Consider the following 22,070-nt stretch of genomic DNA (forward strand, 5'->3'; position numbering starts at 1 on the left):
CCAATCTCTGAACTGTCAGCACAGAGCCTGACACGGGGCTCGAACTCACGAACCACAAGATCATGACCTGAGCCAAAGTCAGACACCCAACCAACTGAGACATCCAGGCACCCCTCTACTCTCTTATAAAGAATGAATGAGCACCTATAGTATGTCCGTTTATGGTAGACACACAGAGGTACAAAGATAACTAAGATACAGACTCCATCTTCAAGGGGCTCACAGTCATGAGATGAAACAGTATGCATTCACTTGCCGAACTCAGTATAATCGAGTAAGCTTAGATGTGTATCTGCTAACAAGTCAGTTAGATTATAAAAGGCTCTCTGTAAATCTATTTGTTTATAAATCCCAATGAATTATAAAAGTTTAAGTTCACAGTCCTCTATGCAGCTCTGTTAAACAGGACATGTGCATTGCTTCTTTTCATTCTTGTGGATACTGAGTTTTTCTAACAGGTACATTTTTCTTTCTCCCTTTTCATTTTGTTGAAAATAATTGCCAGCTATTCCTTTCTTGAGCTCCGAATTTCACTACATATTGCGGAAGGATTTATTACATCCACATGTAAAAGACTCAACAGTTCCTCACCATTTTCAATTTTTATAAATTTATCTTTTTTGTTTCTATCATAATTATAAGCTTTCCCTTAGTAGTCTTTTGGGGCGTCATCATTGTTGGTTGGTTAGTTGATTTACTTATTAAACTTGAGAGGTTGTGTGTTAATATCTGCACAGCAAATGAATTATAGACTAGGAAGCAGTGTGATGGTCCAGGCTGAAATGGCAATTAGAGTCCCTTATTTGTGTTAGGCTGAATACAGTACCTCTGAAGTAGAGCTTTGTTGATATAAATTAAAGTTAGTGAGTTTAAAATGCAAAAAAATAAAGGAGCTTTGGCTATAATATATTCATTTCTTTATCAACTCAACAAATTTACTGAAAGCTTTCTATATGCTAAACACTGCTGTAGATAAAAAGGTAATTCAATACAGCATTATGAAACCTAGAAAGGGGAAATACAAAAATAAAGCTCATGAAACCTGTAGTAAGGACATCTCACACATACTTTGAAGGTCAGGAAGGCTTCATATCAGGATGGATAAATAAAGTATGCCTGAAGAACAAATTGGTTAGGCCAAATTATGGAATGAGGACACGAGTAAGAGGATAACATTCAGAATTAATTTTAGGGGCAATGGAGAACAGTGGAGGTGGAGAACAGTAGAAGAATTTTAAATGAGAGAGTGACATCATTGAATTTGTATCATAGGAAGTTCATTCTACATCTACTATTTGGGGAAGAGAGAAAAGAATGGAGACTAGAGTCTGTTACAATAATACAGGTAAGTAATGATAGACAATGGTGTCTTGATCTATGGTCGGATGATAGGAATGGAAGTTCAATAGATTAAAAAGCAAAGCCTTCTCCAGCTACTAAAGAACACTTTCAGTGCTTTCTCACTATACCTTTGCATGCACCGTCTTAGAGGTAAATTATTTATTTGCTTGTGCCAATACAGGTGAAAGTTTGATCATTTGCATGCATTAGAACCTCAACATGTTCTTAACATCTTAATGTATAGAAACTGCTTGGCATGTTTGGTAATGGCCTGTAGCATTGTGTGGCTGTATTCCAGAATGCATATGGAAGAATGACTCTAGAAGACACTAAGGCCCACCCAAGAAAGGACTTAAGGGATTTCAACCTTTTCCAAAAGGCAATGGGAAATCAGTGATTTATGTAGGGAACGGATCTGATCTGATCTTTCTTCTTATTTTTTTAATGTTTTTATTTATTTTTGAGACAGAGAGAGACAGAGCATGAGCAGGGGAGGGGCAGAGAGAGAGGGAGACACAGAATCCGAAGCAGGCTCCAGGCTCTGAGCTGTCAGCACAGAGCCCGACATGGGGCTCGAACTCACAGACTGTGAGATCATGACCTGAGCTGAAGTCGGACGCTCAACTGACTGAGCCACCCAGGCGCCCCTATAATCTCATCTAAGGATAACTGGTGAGAACAGACTTTAGGGTGAACTTCCAATAATACCCATCTCCTGGCATTTATTTATGTGCAATCCTTCCCCTTGAGTTGAGTGGGACCTGTAACTTGCTTCTCATTACTCCTGTGACTATATTTCATTATATAAAACTGAATCTTGCTAGTAACTCACTACAGGGACTCTCCCTGTTAGCTTGATGAAGTAAATGGTCACATTGGAGAAGTCCACATGACAAGGAACTGTAGACAGCCTCTAGGAACTGAGCAAAGAACTGAATTTCTCAGTCCTATAACTACAAGGAACCGATTACATCCAGCAACATTGTACGCTTGGAAAAGAATCCTGAACCTCAGGTCGGAACTCAGTCAACACCTTGATTGGAGATTGTAAGACCCAAAGAAGAGGACTCAGTTCAGCTGTGCGAAGACTCCCCACCCACAGAAACCATGAGGAAGTACATGTGTTGTTTTAAGCTCCTAAATTTGTGGTAATTTGTTACTTGTCAATAAAAACAAATATAACTAACAGGGTTACTGAAGATAAATTAGATGAAATTTGGAAACAGAAAATCCAATTAGAAGAGATAATACAATGGGATTATATATATAATTGCTATGATGTGAGCATTGGAATCAGAAAGAGCTCATGTTAAGCTCTTTATAAAGTTAGGCAATTAATCTAGCTACTTTATAAAGTGGGAAAATAATATTCTCTCAAATGGTTTTTACAAGGAATATGTACAAGAAAAAACTATATATAGTCTAACACAATGCCTAGCACACATTCTAACTGTGCTATTATGTTATTCTTTACGAGGACCAATGAATGAGAGCTGGTCTGGAATAATGAGAGCGAAAACAGAAATGGTGGTAAGTTTGAGCAACAGCTTTAGGTGGTAGGTCTTAGTGATGATTCCAATATGGATTGAGAGAAAGAGAGGGGGGTGGTGAAAGATGACACAATTTCTAGGTTGGATGCCTGGCTGAGAATGATGCCATAACTGAAATAAAGAGTGCAGAAGGAAGAACTGATTTGGCTGAGGAGATAATGAGTTCTGTTTGGCATGTGAAGTCAATGTGCCCGTGGGAGGACATCCATATGGAGAGGTCCAGTGTACAGCTGGGAATGCAGACTTGGTACTCAGATCTGGGTATATAGGAGGTTTTGGAGACAGTTTTATGTTATCCACAAATTACATCAGTGTTCACACACACACACACACACACACACACACACACACACCCCATCCTAATCTTTCTGGAGAAACATGAGACATCTTTTCTCTTAGAAATAAGTAAATTACGTGCTAGTTTAATAAGCAGAACCCATAATTAAAAAATAGAGAATAGGGAAATATTTTTTTTTAATTTCCTTAGAGATGAATGATGAGTAGTAAATTCCCAAATGCCAGAGGGATATTTAAGTTGACTCAGCTTGGCCCATCTGTTGCAGAGGTTAGCAAACTATGGCCCTAGGGCCACATCCAGCTTACCGCCTGCTTTTGTAAGTAAATTTCTATTAGAACACAGGCACACCTATTCATTTATATATTGTCTATTGCTGCTTTTAGGACACGCAGGCAAAGTTTAGTTGTTGTGACCACAAGCTGTAAAGCCCAATATATTTTCTACCTGGTACTTTACAGAAAAAATGTTTGCTCACCCCTGGTCTGCTCCATTAAAAAAAAAAAAAGTAGTATTCCCAAATAGTACATCAGTACATAATACTAAAAAAATGCCATCTGGAATATCACAGCACTGGTCTAAAAAGTTTAAGACTTGGTTTCTGGCATAATCTTCCACTCATTACTTATAATTTTTCCAGGTACCATTTTCTCAGCTGTTAAATATCAATAGTACCTCCTTGACTTGCTTTGTAAGGTCACAAGCAAGTAACTCAAAAACAAACAAACAAACAAAAAAACCAAAGTGTAAAGCACTGAACAAGTGTAAATCAATGTTACGTATTTTTACATTGTCAAGAAATCAATGCACCCAGTCATAACTATACCAGAAAATATAAATATACATTTGGGTATATAATTTATCAAGAAACTTTCTATCTAATATTTTCTGCTATCTTTACCAGAAATATTTGGGTTGAGTAGAACTCATATTGGTACCATTCTTTGTCGAAGAGAGAAGCATAGACAATTAAGGCATTTGCTTAAAGTCAGTCAGCTAATTAATAGTAGCATCTGAAAGCCAGGGAGATCTCTTAATACTAGTTTGCTTTCTACATGGCTATATATCTACAGCACTGACTAACTTGAGTGATTATATATATATATATATATATATATATATATATATATATATAGGCTTCTTTTAGAGAGAGACAGAGAGCAGAGAGCATCTGCAAATGGGGGAGAGGGGCAGAGGGAGGGGGAGAGAACTCAAAGCAGGCTCCATACTTAGCACAGAGTCCGATGTGGGGCTCGATCCCACAACCCCGGAAACATGACCTGAGCTGAAATCAAGAGTCAGATGCTCAACTGACTGAGCCACCCAAACTTCCCTAATTTTTAGAATTTTTTTAATGTTAAAATAGTTCTAGATTTACAGAGATGTTACAGTGATAATAGAGTTCCCATATATGCTGTACCCTGTTTCCACTGTTAACATTCATTTTTAAACTAAATAACAAATAACAAGCAGAATATATGACCTAAAAAGTCAGAAAAGTGAGAAAAATGAGTAGATATGTAATACAGAGTTATCATTTTTCTCATTTGACATATGATTAAAGAAAGATGTTGTTACTTGTCCAAGGTCAAATAAAAAAAATCAATGACACGTAAAATTAGAAATAGAAGTAGATGTGTTAAATGGGGGGACTCTGAGGATGAATGAATTAATGTTTTTAAAATGATTTCAAAATGCGTGGGCTTCTTAAAATGTGTGGACTCCTGCTTAAAGACAAGTCATTACTAACACTGAACTTGCTAATCTACTTTCCAAAACAATCTGTTCTTTCATTAACTCCTTGTTTATTTGCAACATGACCTGGCATGATTTCTGGTATATTTGGAGGCTGAATAAGAATATGCAAGTTTTTTCTTGATTTAGGAAGATGATAATGGAAATTCCAGTGTTCTTTGTCATGTGAACTTTAGAAAAGGAAATCTGGTACTCATTTCTTGACCGGAAACAGGGCAGTGTTTCTTATTTCAAAGTAATAAATTCTCTTAATACTGTTTATTTTTATTTTTACTTTTTTGCTTTTGGACATTTTGTTGCCACTTAAAAAGATGACCAGATTACCCATTTCAATAGAGACACGGTTCTCCAGGATAATCACTTAAATATAAAATATGTTCACTGAAATATCATTTTACCTGCTGATTATTTTTATCTCTTCCAAAATGTAAACGTAGTTATGGGTATACATTTTTTTTAAGATAAAAGTTTCATCTTGATCATTCAATAGGAAATAAGATTGTATGTGTGAAATACCTAGCTTCTGATAGCACATTAAACTTTTTCATCTCCTTTTCTTCTCTTTTCTCTCCTGCTGGTTCGTAAAAATCAAGAGTTGCAGGTGCAAGAAGAAGAAACAGGTTGGTTGAGCAAGGGTCATGTGTTGAAGTGTTAGGTTACTTACATGTCTTTTATTGCTTACAGCTATATGCTATCTAGCACCATAGATGTGATTCTCCACATTTTACATCTGAGAAAACTTGGCAGGAAAGAGATCTGAACAGCTTCCCAAAGGTCACACAGCTTAGGAAAGGCTGGAGTGTAAATATTAACTATGTGCTAGTAATGGGGACCACTTCTTAGGGAGAAAAATCCCTGCTTCTGCACTTTAATGCTCTCAATTTCTATGAAGATTCTTCTCTTGCCTCTACAAATTCCCCTGCACATAAGTAATCCCTGATAAATGGGTCGTGGTCAAAGAAGTTTCCTCTGATTAAAATAGAAGACAACGTAACGAGTTCTCCAAAGCCATGTATCCACTATAATTAAGAGCAGATTTCCTCCCAACTTTATTGAAACCTCCAGTCAAAGACAGCAGTGTGCTACTCTGAACTGAGTGCAAGCCTGGGACTCAGAACATTCTGACAGCCATGGCTCGGACTGTAAGTTTGTGTTTTTTATACACATTGTATCTTCATGATAAAACAGTTACATTAAATCTACTTTCACAGCATTGATGGATTTTTGGAATGAGACACTACATGATATAATCCTTTATAGATTGTGAAGACCATATTATGGTGTTATTATATTTTAGTGGTTACAATATCACCTTAAAACATAGATACAGAGGTTACTCAGAAAAACTAGTTAAGTGAAAATGTTATTTGTTACTTGTCTAACATCCACAACTAAGGTAATTTTTACCAAACCCTACCAATAGAAACTGAAAGACACCAAGCAATTAATACACTAAACAAAGAATAAAAAATAAACATATACAAAGTTTCTGTAATTAGTTTTGAATATCAGTTGCTTTACTGTCCAAAGAGTCAGACCCCTTCTTACATAACTTATGTAAGAAATATATATACATACATATATATATATATATATATATATATATATATATAATTTTAGTAAATGTTAGTATTAACTTTCCATTTGATGTAACATTTGAAACCTTATCTATGGTTTGTTCTGGGAATGTATCCATCATTTGCAACCTTGTGCCAGGGAAAGACCATTTAGATTCCAAAAAACTGAAACAGAAGCAAAGTTTTGGAATACAATCTATTTATAATTTGGCCACTATCTATAACATAGGCTTTCTATGAGGTTGATAATGCTAAGGACTAAACAACAGTTTTTAAGCAAGTATGGACTAGAGAATTGGCATGAGAGATAAAATGAAAGTACAAAAAAATCTAAAAAGAAACAAAAACTGTCCAAATAAATGAGAATTGGTAAAATTGGGTCTGTTCATATGAATACTTACAAATAATTTGCATTTTATGTGACGAAAGACTGTGAACTTTGAAAAGATAACAAAATACGAAATATATACATATGCATACACGGAACCAGAAATACAAAAAGGAACACATTTCTTTTAAAGCACAGGCAGAGTAGTGAAGAAAAGTTAAAAGAAAACTGGAGAAGTAAAGTTTTTAAAAGTCATTTAATTTGAAGGAATATTTCTCCCCATCTTGTAACTTAAATGTATACCTACAGTGGAATTTATTAAAGTCAATAGGCTTAACTGTAAATTTCAATAAGCTTAAAAGCAAGCACAGCTTATTTGAAAGTGGGGGGAAAATTCCCATGGCAATAATTTGCTTTCTAAATTTGTCCACAGGTTGATTTTATTCATCCTTCCCATTAAAGATTTAGGCGCAAATAAACCTAGTCTCAAAGAAATACTTTAATAAAACAAAAACTAACTTAAAGTTATTTTTTTGCAAAGTCAGATTTTCATAACTCCATTTATTAAAGTTTATTGTAAATATGAACTAAACCTTAAAAATATACACACAAACAATGTCTTAACCTGTGTAACAGCCTGCCTGGTATGTATTTGATACTTTGAGAGAAAATATTAACTCTGCCTTAGAGTCCTTAAGGAGTCCTTCAAGATTCACCTTTGCCTGGACCCTTTTGAGATAAAACCACCTAGTGAGAAAAAGCTGGATTTTAGAATATGAAAAACTTCATACAAATCCTTACATCTGCCACTTACAAACTTGAGGATCTTGGGCAAGTTATTTAAAATCTCTAAGGCTAAGATTACTCTGATGAAAAATGACGGTGGGAGGGAGGACAATAATAGCAGGATTTGGGTAAGGATTAAATGAGATAACTATATATGAAAGAGCCTAATAGACCCTCATAAATGTTAGCGTTTTATAAAATGGGATTTCTTCCCTACTATAATCGGTTTTATAAACTAGATTGATGGGCTGGATAGATAGCAGAGTATACGCAATATAGTAAGTGTTATAATAACATCTAAATTCTGAATCCTTCCTATTTTCCTGGGATTATATTAGGTGTCTGACTGGCATGGCTAATCCCTTAATCCTCATAACTAACTCATAACAATGAACTAGGTACCACTGTTGTAACCATTTTACAGATGAAAAAAAAATGAAGTTTAGAGGAGTGAATTAACCCAGAAGAAATCTTTTACCTTTTATAAAAAAAAAAAAAGAAGAATTAATCCAATATCAAATGACCGCCATCTAAACCCACACACTCAATAGACCTCACTTGAACTATTCCCAAGGTTGTCATTAAGTGCCCTTTGAAAATATGCACACCAGCCAAAAATTAAAATGGGGGAAATTCAGGTAAAGAGGGGAATTCCAAATCTGGAAATAGCAGGAAAAAAAAAATAACAACAAAACAAACGAAACCAGAAAGATTGCAAGGTACATAGCTTTCTGAAAAGATTCTCTGAGAATGTGCTCATCGCCTCCCAACTTCAAGCCTCTGTGGTTGTTTGTGCTATTTCTATAAAAGCCTAGGATTTAAAAAATTTTTTCATCTGTTATATATCATCTTGTCCGTTATATAACCCACAGAGGCTGTGAAAACAATCTCATCACTATAAAAGCCTTCAGACCCACATTAACCTGGAAGATCATATTTTTCTTACTCGATTTGGGGACCCACAGGAACTCCCACATTTCGTGTACTCGATAATATATTGAGTAACTCATAGAGGGCATCTTGTTCATTCTCTTTTTCATCTTTGGGGTGTTTTGCTTGCATAGAAAAGACAAGGTCTTGAACCATAGATCAAAACTCTAATACTTTGCCTGAAGTGGTAGCACATTCTACCTTATACCGATCTGCGAACCACAATTACATTTACAATTAAAGTAAATTCAAATTAAATGCTTTTGAGAGTTTTAACAGCTTTATAAAATAATTATGAAATGACCATTTGTATCTAGTTCTGTCATCAAAGCAAATACTGACAACCAGAGAACGGCTAATGACCCGAAGAAATTTTTGCCTCCTTCTTTCCTACTTTAAATAGGAAATGACTTAAGTCTTAGTCAAAAGTCCTTCAGGGGCGCCCAGGTGGCTCAGTTTGTTAAGCATCCAAGTTCAGCTCAGGTCATGATCTCACGGTTTGTGGGTTCCAGCCCCTCATTGGGCTCTGTGCTGACAGCTCAGAGCCTGGAGCCTGTTCTGGATTCTCTGTCTCTCTCTGCCCCTCCCCCACTCATGTTGTGTCTCTGTCTCAAAAATAAACAAAACATTAAAAAAAAGAAGTCCTTCATTTTACCTATGGAAAAATCTTTTTTTTTCTTTTCATCAGTTAAAATATTAATTTTCAAAGGTTGGTGTGGGTGGTGGCTCCAAACTGCAATACTGTAACTATTGTTATGCTTTATTTCACAATATAAAATGAATTGCCAGTTTAATTCATTGATCATAATAGAGTAATTATATAGATTGTACATATTGAGTCAATACATGCCTTGATAGCCCTCAAATTATCTATTATTTATTTGCCATATTTTCTTTCACGATCATCTTTCATGAATGTGAATCCTAAATTACAAAATATCGCCACAACTTCAGTTGTAAGCCATGGGAAATCATCTCTCAATAGAATATAAGAATGAACTGTTCTGTAAGTTCTCAAAATACGATTATCTTTCTCTCACCTATCTTCTTTCTCTCTTCTATCTTTCTATCTATCTATCTATCTATCTATCTATCTATCTATCTATCTATCTTTCTCTTTTCTATCAGCTATCTATCAATCATCTATTTATATATCTATTGATTCCTTTCCCCTTCATCTGAAAACAAATTTAGAAGCATGGTCGCTTAAATGGAGCAGTTGAGAAGTTAACTGAGGTACACCAGATTGCCAAGTGGAAAAACAAATAGAAATAACCGATATGAAATAAATGAAGAAATTCAGCAGATCATAAAAGAACAAAGGGTGTATAACCATGCAACTCCATGGACAGTGACTCACATACAAGCAAATGAAAGCAGCTGACCACGTACCCACACACCTTGGCAGAGGTGCACTCCACACCCGTCGGCCACCACCAAGACAGATGATCTCTGACGTCCCTTCCAGGCGGTAACCTGATGAGCATGAGAAGGTCAAAGTGTCACCAACCCCAAAGCTGAACCCGATTCGGTTACCATATTGAGGAATTCCAGGATCTTCACAAGGTTCGAGGTTATATTCTGTAAATTAGATGGAGAGAAGGACGAAGAAAATGATAGTATTCACTTTTAAGGATATATTGCTGTTGTTTGCAAACTGGATGCTCCCGGGCTTAGTCAGACATTTAATAAGTGAAGCATGCTAATGACACACATACTTTTCTTCTTTTGTGAAAGATCTAATAGCTTAATAAATACTTTTATGTGTGAAATTCAATATAAATGAGAAAATGTCACCTTCCGAGTGATAAATTGAAAATGTAGCTATTTATCTCCTATTCTTTTCTCTGCGTTAGAAACATTTCCATTTCACTGATTTTGACTTATAATAATAGCACAAGAGATGCATATTTTCAAACACAAAATAACATTTTGGATGAGATCATTTGCACTTTTGAAATGCATTTTACTTAATGGTTTTAATCTAAATGACAAAGGCTCTTCGCCTCTCCTCTACAAAGAGTTCTATTAATCCATATTCTGAAAAACACAGGGGTTCAAGAGGCAATGGTTTATGTAAGACTGAAATGCCCACATGCTGAAAATTGTTACATTATAGATTTATATAAGACAATTTCCGCCAGCAATGAATGAACATCATGAAAATGAACAGCTGAACACTCTTCAAGGTATAACAGAGTAGAGTTGATTAAACAACAATATTATAATGTATATACCATTCTAAGAAGAAGTAGCTTATCTAAAAATATTCCCAGGGCATGCACTTACCTTGTAATTTCAATGGAGAACAAAAGGGATTATTCCATGTTGATATACTATTCTATTGTTTAAAAAATGTATTTGGATATACTTTTAACATTCTAGGTTAAAACTGATTATGCTCATATACTATTCATTACAGAATACCTTAATTATTTTAGAAGTATTTCCATGCAAATACTAGAGTAAGAACTGAAAACAAGGTTAGCATTTGTGTGATTTTATGTATATACATTATATAATAAATATATATAATTATAATATTACAATTTTAATTTTAGCAAGTGGACATAAGATTTACTTATTAATATCTCTGTATTCAGAAATAACTACTTGCCTCATTATTCCATTCACTAGAAAGTGGAACTCTAACTGATACAAAACTTTTTATTCACTTTGGTTGTACAAATTTTTTTCCTGGATTCCAAATTATAATGTTGTCTCTAGATGAGGTTATTCTAGAATAGAGGGATAACCACATTAATTTTTTCTAGATCATCTGTTTCCAAATCATTAAATTGAGTTTACCTTAATCTTGGCCTCTAAACCATGCCTTTTCTAAGACACATAAAAAATAGAATATCACTGGTTTAATTCATATTCATTTGAGTCTAACTAAGATATATATATTTGAATTTCCATTTTAAGTTCACTAAGCATTTTAGCTACTTTTGCCCTCTGTTAGAATTTTGTAGGAATGCAAGTTAAAGAAATGTAATTAATCTACTTAGAGTTTCTAGCAATTCATTCATTTATTTATTTAGCTTTTGCTTAAAGGTTCTCTTAAATGTACTACTATAGACGATCTTCAAAATATTTCAAACTTCCCTTACAATTTATTGATAGAGATTTGTTTCCCCCTGCTCCATCTTGTCTGTCATTTTTTTCCCTGTCTCGCCATACCTAAACTATGCTCATACTTTAAAAAAACTGCCTTTGTTACAAAAGCTTTTTTAATTGGTCTATTTTCTTACCAGAGAATGTAATATTGAATCCTTCATATGATATTGAAAAATCTGAAATGAAGCGCAACTGAGCTCTGAAATTTCCATAGAGACCAGCATTGATTGTTGAAGGAAGTTCTGAACCAGTAAGTCGTGCCAGTGGTTGGGTAAAACTACCATTCTCTGTGATCAGTAAATAGTCGTGATGGTCTTCCAAATGGAAGGTGTGAAAATTGAACTGCACACCTATTAAGAAACAGAGGAAAATTAGACTCACAAAGTATACCGGTAAAACACAGAAAGTTACCAAACTAACTAAAACCAGGACTTGCCTGGTAATTAAATTCTCTGAAAATGAAAAGCACTGCTATAAAATATTCCAAGTGTATCATCTAATAAAATCTTTTTTTTTTCCTTTTAGCTTTCTTATAAGACATGTAGTGAGTCATGTTTTGGAAACTGCTTGGAAATAAAATTTAAAAATCAATGCCTGAAAAGAAATCACCTGAGTTTTCTGAAAATATCAAGGAAAATTCATATGCTTTATTTATATGGAAGTGCAGCTTTCTGGCAAATACTTTACATGTCTCCTTCAATTCCTCCTTCAATCTCCTCAAACACAAAAACAGTGCTTAGTGATACAACACACAACTTCCAAAGATGCTTAACTCTAGAAGAGAAATATATAGCAGGCATAGGGAGAAACTGTTGAATGAATATAATGACTATTTTTCACACACTTTAACCTGTGTGTATAACATACTGAAAATTACACATATAATTGTTCAGATCCCTGAAATTCACAAACTAAACTCATTTTTTGCAAATACAACTAGATCAATAGACACAACATTACCACCAGCAGAGCCTCTTTTGTGAAACTTTTCTATCACTTCACTTTGCCAAAAGTAACCACTCACTCAACTTCTAGTAGCATAGGCTAATTTTGCTGCCTTATATAAATGTTTTGTAGTTTATATAATGGATTCATATAACATATACTCTTCTGGGTCTGAGTTTTACTCAACATGAGGTATGTGAGATCCATCTCTATTTTTGCATGTGGTTGTGAGTTATTTATTTTCAGTAATATATAGTATAGCATTTAATTTTGTGAAGACACCATATTCATTTATCTGTTCAACATTTGATGGTCATTTAGGTACTTTGTGTTTTAGCATGAATGCAGATGGTGTTGTGAATATTCAAGTATGTCTTCTGAAGAAGATCTATTTCTGTTGGGGACATAGCTAGGAGTGGAAATAAATACTGGGTCATGCCCCATTACTGGGTCATCAACAGTAGCTCTAATAGATACTGCTTTAAAAAGTGGCTGTGTCAATTTACATTTCCATTGCCAAATCTGGCTGCTTTGTATCTTTGTCAATAGTTCATTTTTTTTTCATTCGTTCCATTCTGATGAGTATGGTGTGGCATTGCCTTGTGGTCTTACGTGAGTTTTTAATGATATTGTCTAAAATAGATGTTAAAGACTAACAGTTATACACACACCCACACAAAACCCTCCTATTGTGGGTAAGGTACTATGTGAAATAAAGGATGACTAACACATTCATCTTTCCCTTGAAGTATTTTTTTTAAGTTAACCAAAAAAAAATCATTAAAATATGTATTAAAAAATCCCAAAACCCAGAGTATGATAAGTAACATTCTTTAATATTATTCATTGACATTGTAGCTCAAAATGCTGAATATGCTTCCACTCTTCATTGCTTTAAAAAAAAAGGATATAAAATGAGACCAAATACACTGAAAACATAAGCAATTATAAGACAAGGTTATTATTGCATAATGGGCCAGTGATTTGGATTTGGAAAAGATTTGAAATATACAACAATATTATTTTTCAAACTCTTTTTAAATATGTAAGTTGTTTTGTTTTCCTCTCCACAATGAGCAGGAATCTAAGAGCCCTCATAGAAGGAGTCCAGAAATTGAGTCAGTCGTTGAAATGTTCTTCAGTATAAAAGTGGTAATTGGCCCTAGCTAGATGCAAATAAAAATGTTGCATGTAGGTATGACAAGGAGACAATGCTTTGCCATCTAGAGTCATTGTTATCTATATTTATAAAACAACATAAAAGTTGAAATTTAGATAAGTCAATTTGACATTTACTATGGAATAAAACTAAGAAAAACTAGAGTAGGAAAGTAGATGGACAAATGACAAGAAAAATGTTTTTTCGCACATAACATATATTTTTAGAAAAATGCATTTACTCTCATATGCACTAAGTTAATATGTGGGAAAATTAAACATTTTGTTAGATGATGGTATTAAGAAGCCCATTGTTGAGTGTAACCTTGCCTTTCTAAGACTTACTTTTTTCATTTGTAAAATGGTGTTCTAGGGTTGACTTTAAGTGTAAATGAGCCGATATATGGGGATGGCTTGACACAGTGCTTTGCACAGAAGAAGGGCTCAGCAGATGTTAGCTATTGTTATTATTCAACATGAGAGCTGATTGTTGTTTTTTTTTTGTCACTCCATCCTAGCCAGCCACTTTATAAAAGGAAACTTCTATTTGTCAGATTATGATTTAAACAATAAAATCTATTACATCACAACAAGGTAAGACCTTCAAAATTCTGCTAAAGGTCAATGAATCCAAGTAAGAAAATTGTACTAAGAGACTCCTATACCATAGGCATTACAGAATATAAAGATTTAGAAGACCGTGAATAACTCCTGGTCTATCTGAGGGAAAGTTCAAACATTCTGCTAAGTACTATAAAGGTGATTAATATAAGTCAGGACAGGAGGATAGAAACAGAAGTAACCCACTTGTCAGAAGGGTCAGCAAAGGCTTCCGAAGGCAAGGAATCTCAGAAATGAGCAGAATTTTGTAGAGGAGCAGCTCGAGGATAGATATTACAGGAAGAAGGGGCAGATAGGTAAGGACACATGATCTTAATAGAGCAGTGGGTATTTGAGGAGCGCTGAGGACAAGCCAGTGGTTTCAACATCATAGTATCTTCTCAGAAAAGTGATCATTAAAGAAGGTTTATGAAGGCAATTACTGTTACAGACATAATGGGAAAGATTTGGGCTTAAAATAAAAATATCATGAATATCTAGATTTCAGTTATAGTTATGTCACCAACCATGACATTGACGGTATCATTTAGACTCATGTGTGTCTTTTTTCTGATCCTTAAGTTTTTAAGATTGGATTAGACTGTGCTTTACCTAGTGACAAATCTACCTTTAAAAGCTCAAAGTTTTTTTTGTTTTGTTTTGTTTGTTTTGTTTGTTTTGTTTTGAATATAGTCCTCTACCATCCCCGCCTCAGATCTCTAGTGGACTAGAACACATAATTAATATTTATTTATTTATTTATTTGAGAGAGACAGACAGACAGACAGACAGAATGCGAGCAGGGGAGGGACGGAGAGAGGGGAACACAGAATGTGAAGCAGGCTCCAGGCTCCGAGCTGTCAGAACAGAGCCCAATGTGGGGTTCGAACCCATGAGCCGTGAGATCATGACCTGAGCTGAAGTTGGAGGCTTAACCAACTAAGTCACCCAGGCGCCCCTAGAACACATAATTAGCATCTTGATTTCTGAAATATGTCTAAGAAAAATCTCTTATGGTATCATTGTAAATAAGGAGCAATATAGGCTGGATGATACCATGGTTAACTGAATTTGAAACAACTGTTTGTATTTGAACACCTTGACTTAGTGTTAAGTGGTGAAGGGGTTACTGATGGTATGTTTGAAGTATCTTATATCTTAAATATTTAGATACTTAGATCTGTTCTAGTCAAGATCGTATAAACCCCTAAAGTCCTGATGATCATGACTATTTAAGAAAATTCTGGCAATAGATATAAATATAAACAAAATGTAAGTTGTTTCAAAACGATCTCACAAAAACTCTGGATAAAGACTAATATGGTAAAATATAAGTGGGGTAAACATAAAAGCCTCAACTGCCCTCCACTAGGGCTATTGAATCAGGATAAAGGTTAAGGAGTCATTTCAAGGTTAAGCAAATGGAAGAGATATAAGCAAAACAAACAAAAACAAACAAACAAAAAACAGGATTATGGGGAGTGGTGATGAAGACATATAAATGACAATGAAATATATAAATATAGGTAGGGAGGTAATGTGCTTTCAGAAAAAAGAGCACTTAATGTGGAGTCATAGGATGTATATTCAAGTTCTTTGTCCAATCTTCACAGGCACCTTGGCTTTGAGTGTATAATAAATAACCTAGTCTAGTGAGTTCAGATTCCTGTCTATAAAATACAAATAACACCTACATGACTTCACAAGGTGTTTGCAAGATTCTACTGATCCTTGATAAAATCAATTCTTAAAAAAAGGGCTTGCACTGAAGATCGAAAAAAAATCAACTGTACAAATATACAATTTTAGGATTTGGGCTTTAAATGAGTATTATGATATAACAGCAAAAAAATTAACAAACATGGACGGGCTTCATTAATGGAAAATATTTCTGGAGTTAAATAATGCCATATTGTGTTTTCTTCTGGAAAAACACATTTTGGAAGGATGTTGATATCTCTGGATATCAATAAACTGGAAGACATCCAGAGAATGGTGATTAGAATGGCAACGGCAATGAAAATATCTTGCGATAAAAAATTGAAGGAAATGAGGTCTGGGAAGAAGACCCTGGGATAAAGGTTTTCTTGATCATGATCGCATGATCATGGGGGCAGCAGACATGAAAACATCATGGGCAGAGTCAAGTGACTTGGTGTGTTGCAGAGTTAGGGTGGAGAAAGGATGAGGTTGTTGTTTGGGTTGATTTGTCTAACTCCAGAGGGCAGAACAGGAATAACAGTTGCAGAATAATTTTCAAACATTTAGAATTGTACAAAAATTGAGCAAATTTTCCCAAGAAAGAAGTTTCCTGTTGACACAAGTGTCAATATCAGGCCAGTTCATCATCTTTCTGGAACGCTATAGAAAGTGGTATACTAGGTGACAGGTTACACTGTATTACCTTGACAATTCTTCCCAACTTTAAGAGATTATCCTTCATATAACTTTGGTTACCCTTTGGAGTAGTTGTACTTCCAACAAATTTTGTTGGCTCTTAAAGGAAAGCATCTAAATCTGCATTTCTTGCCATGTAAATACAGATTTAATTAACACTTGCAACCTGTGAAGACGCAAAACCTTAAGTGTTAATTAAACCTCTATTTACATAGCAAGCAGTATGTAGCCTTCCATTTTCTTGTATAATACAAGGAAGCTTATTTTAAACTCCATTAATCCACTGCACACTGGAATAATAGGATGCTCCAGTTAACTTCCAGCAAAGAGTCTCATATTATGGAGAACAACAAAAACCACAGTTTACAAAGTCTTCTACTTCGTTCCTGCTGTTCAGTACCAGAATACTCATTTTAACTTTTTTTCTCAATAATTTTTAATTTCATTATAATAATAATTCCAATATAATCCTCACCCGCAATAAAATGATGTATAATTTTAATAAAGGCAAACTTCATTCGTGAAAACACAGTGAATTCAAATGTATTAAACATAAGCTTTAATTTTAAAAATTGTAATAGCATCTTTCCATTGCTGAGATTGTTTTTTTAAGATTTTCTTTAGTAAAATCAGTAAGTACAGAATAATAGTAAAAATCAATAGGAACAATTTAACAACAGAGCTAAAAGGAAAACTACTTCTCCAAAGCAGTTTTTAAAATGAATAAATGTACCCTTTTTTAAAAGATTAGCACATAGAGATCTTTAGGGAAATAATCTTAATCCATTTTTGTTTCGATACACTAGGATCGCTATTTTCCCACTAAGGTGTTGCCTTAATTACTTCTGCAAGCTTAGAAGTTTGGCTGTATTGCCTGAATGAACCGTATTTAGTTCTACAGAACCTTTCATTTATTTGTTCAAAAGACATTTATTAACAACGATCATACGAACAGTGCAATTTTAGACTCCCATTCAGTTATGTGAGATATATCTGCAGTTCTAACAGAAAAATGATATACAAGTATTTCTGGAATGGTTGTAAATTCATATGACGAATATAATTATCATAAACAATCATAAACATGTTAAAAACAATGTATATAAAGATGTCATGTTTGCTTTACAATTGGCTCAGCTCTTCAGATCATCTTCCTATTGCCTTTAGAACTTTTAAATCAACCTCTTAATACCGTGAGAGAGACAAAAGCCATCATGTTGGAGATTTTGTTGACATGAAAATTCCCAATAACATTAGTTTAATATACCAGAAGAAAATAAATATCTCTTACATTACCCTTCTGGTAAAAACATAAGTGTATTTAATACTATGGAAAAGTAAATATAATCCTCTGCTCTGGTTACTCAGATTGAATTTTGTGTTAGCATATTTTAGTACTGATCTGTTTTTGCTCATGCAAAATGACATTGTAAAGGACAATGAAATAAAAATAGATGCAATGAGAATTCAGAAGATAGTCCAATTATCATTGCATGAGGCAAATTACCTTTTCCATGAGTTACATCAACAGTCCACGTACAATTCAGAGAATTTGGATAAAATTCCGGGTAACCAGGTGATAATATTGTTCCACTAGGCCCTCTAACATCTCCTCCACATAATGCTGAAAATACAAAGAAATACAGTCATATGATCAGTCATAGTTAGAGAGGCAGAGGCTGAACAAATCTCTCCTCGCTTGAAATAGAATGAATCTGATTTTCTTTGCTTAAGCTACTTCTTGGTAATAACAGGAGTGTGTAAAAAACCTCTTCCAATGCTAGGAAATAGTTTCATCCACACAGCCCTGGAGAAGAAAAAGGTATGTAATAGCCTCTGGGAATTAGCCTCAAGATAACGTAGCTCATCTTCCCCCATTTGAATTTGAAGTACATACTTATCTTATACATTTCTAATTACAAGTAACATTTGCATAAATTGGTCATAAATTAAACATGAGTAATTAATTGTTTAGCAGCCCCTCTTTTATTAAGCTTTAAGAAAATGAATTGTTAATTATGCAAAATCATTTATTTTAGATTCCTAAAGGGGTATGTGTCATTCTTCATATAATTCTTTTTAAAACAATGAGCAAAGCTGCAGAAATTTTGAAGGCTGCTTCTGCACTTCTGCCTTTCTCCAGGAAGTGTCATGAAGAAACTGGAATTTTTGAGAAGCTATAGCTTTTAAGCAAATACTTTAAGGTATTAAAAATAAATACATGTTTATGAGCTAAGGTCGAATACATTCAAATGTGATTCATTTTTTTAGAAGAAATTGTAGTTTAGAATGCCTTCTACCACATTCAACAACCATCAGTGGTTATGGTATACCAGATAGTTTTATCAGTATTAAAAATTCCAGGTGGAGATGCCAGCTCTCCTGGACGTGGCCAAGGAAATAAGAGCTGTGAATGCAACATATGGCCTTGTCTGCTCTGATCCTTAACTTCCCTGGAACACAGAAAGGGGAGTTTGGCCTTATGGTTTTCCATGATTTCCTCCAAGTAATGATGCTCAGAAGAGTTGAGGCAACGTTGGCTACTATTCTACACTGACCTGACTAGAAATAAGTTGTCTGCAGTTCCTATAAGTGTTTAAGCATGCAGGCTTCAATATAGGTGTGTTTGTGTGTGTGTGTGTGTGTGTGTGTGTGTACACACATATATATATATATATAAACATTTACATATGTATACAAACTAATATCCATTTCCACTTCTCCTTTATTATTTCTTTTACTCCACCCAGGAGTAAACGAAGATCTTTTCAAGTGCCTCTCGTGAAGTTGTCCTATAGATTGCCTCCCTGAAACCAAAATAAACCCATGCTTTCAATTCCATTTATTATCAATACATTGCAATACTATGCACAGTTTGCTACCTTAGGCTCCTGTTTAGAGCCTGCATAGGACTTCATTGGCAACTATTATTATTGAACCTCTCAAACTTCCTTTCAATTTTTAAAACAGGCCCATTGCGTTTTTGTGATCAATTTAAGAGCTAAGTATACAATTTCCACTGTATCCTGCTGATAATGGTGGTGCTAAGTTGACCTGCTTTTACTTTCCTTGTAATGCATATGCTTTCTACTTCTTGACAGAGGACTGTTTACTTTTTTTCCCTAGATTATTTTTACATATGTCAATTTATTCTTAATACACTATATTTCCTTTTTTCACTATTGTGAGAGCTGGAATGAATGAATGAATGAATGAATGAATGCAACATGGTATGAATTTGTTGAGTGAAATGTGACGAATGAAGGTGCTCTATCATGTGAAAGGACTACCTTTCATACAGCTAGAGTAACAGTGAACAGAGAATCAAAATTAAGAGAGTTAAATTAATTTGTAAATTAAACACAAAAAAAAGAGATGTGAAATTTTTATTCAGTACATCAGACATGTGCTCCTGTGCATGTCTGTGTAACCAGCATGTGTACAAGTTGTAGACAGAAAGCCCTCTATACATCAGCATTCTTTGGAATAATGCGACTTTGTCAAATCTCCTTTCTGTACTTGGAGTATTTCTTGACAATTTTCTGTCAGTTACACCTACCACATCTGTGTTGAAGACAGACCATTAAAGGGACTTTCTGCAGATAAGTGAATAAAGTTAGAGAAACATAAACACATGAATATATTTAGGAAGAATGGTGCATAACTAATATACTACTAATGACCATTTATATTATTACTTTGATTATAACCAGATGATAAACATAGAGTGCATTTTTATGACACAGGGGAGATTTCTGTTATTTGAAAATATTAGTAGTAGATAAAGACCTCGAAAGGAACAGACTTAAAAATAGAATTTCATGGTATATTATGGACAAAGAGTGTGATTTAGGTCTTTTTTTCTGAAAGATGAAACTAAAAATATGAAAACTATGAAAATGTATACTTTATTTTATATTGTAAAACTTAGGATAAAATTCCAACTGCTCACTAGTTTTTAACAAGAGAAAAACGGCCACTCACATTGAACTTCCAATGGACAGGTACTATTCTGAAGACTTTTATTTTTATTAACTCCATTAACCCCCATATCAACCCAATGAGAAAAGTGCTGTAATTATTCACAATTTACAGATGAAAAGGCAAGTACGGAGGAACTCCAGCAATCTAGTTCCAGAGTCTGTGATCTTAAGCCAACTCTTTTTTTTTTTAACTTTTGCATTTCGCAGACCAATACATTTTCTTTCTTTCTTTTTTAAGTGTTTCTTTATTTTGAGAGACAGTAAGCAAGAAAGCAGGGGAGGGGCAGACAGAGCAAACCCCAAGCAGGCTCCATGCTGCCAGAGCAGAGCCCCATGCAGGGCTTGAACACATGAACAAGGAGATCATGACCTGAGAAGAACCAAGAGTGGGATGCTTAACTGACTGAGCCACCTAGGCACCACTTAAGCAGACTCTTGAATCAAGTATTGATTTGCTTTCACAAGTTATTTTTTCTACCAAAAAAATAATAATTATTATAGCAAGCTATGATGTCCTTCACCTATGTTTAATTTGTAAATCTATATAATCTATATAAAAAATCTATCAATCTATATAAAAACTATTCAAGTATATTTTTCATTTTCTCAGATTCATTTCAATCCTTTCATATTCAAATCACTCTCTTTTGAAAGCTCCTAAAACCTAAGTGTGTCAGTATTCTTGTCTTTAATTGATTTATATCTTATGAATTCTCATTTGTCAATGGTTTTTATCTGTAATTGAAACAGTCTTCCATCAGCAGCAGCCACAGCATCATTTTCATCAACCTAATGAAATCCTTCATCTTTCTAAATGAGATTATTTTACATTGCAAATATTTGGAATTGTATTTGCTTTGTATTATTGGTTTTTTGAACAATCACAAGAAATTAACGACACATGCATTGATATAATGCATAGTGATACATGCTAATGCAGGTTGAGTTGGATTAATTTTATAAGTGGTTAATTTATTACAGAATATCCTGTCAATCTGATGATGTTTGCTTCTCTAAAAAGTCCCCTTCCTATTAGAATGCTAAGAAAGTATAAGAGGAAATCAGCCCATTAGAATCGCTCATGACAAGACTAAAATTGTAAGATGAATGAAAGAAGGTAAATCTTACATGTGATTTTATTTTACTTTGAGATAGAAAATGGAACTCAAATATATTATAAAAAGATACAGTGATACACAGAGCATTAAGAAAGTTGCTCCAATAGTATTTTTTAAATTCAGTTTGAGAGAACACATGGCGATTTGTAAGGTAAACTTCATTAGAATTAGAGTGTCCAAAAAGGAT

The 22,070-nt window shown here is 34.2% G+C and overlaps 1 protein-coding gene across 7 annotated transcripts in view; it reads right to left on the bottom strand.

Moving 5' to 3' along the window:
- Positions 1-22,070, bottom strand: part of CSMD3 (CUB and Sushi multiple domains 3) — a 1,245,869-nt gene that overhangs the window by 380,301 nt on the left and 843,498 nt on the right. For all 7 annotated transcript variants that reach the window (XM_045049906.1, XM_019823045.3, XM_019823042.3 and 4 more), the window contains 3 exons: positions 18,290-18,406; positions 11,817-12,032; positions 9,955-10,143 (listed from right to left, as the gene is read on the bottom strand). In XM_045049906.1, coding sequence (XP_044905841.1) covers positions 9,955-10,143; positions 11,817-12,032; positions 18,290-18,406 — 522 coding nt within the window. The remainder of the gene's footprint in view (positions 1-9,954; positions 10,144-11,816; positions 12,033-18,289; positions 18,407-22,070) is intronic.

The sequence above is a fragment of the Felis catus genome, chromosome F2 (assembly GCF_018350175.1).
Source record: "Felis catus isolate Fca126 chromosome F2, F.catus_Fca126_mat1.0, whole genome shotgun sequence".
Lineage (NCBI taxonomy): Eukaryota > Metazoa > Chordata > Mammalia > Carnivora > Felidae > Felis > Felis catus.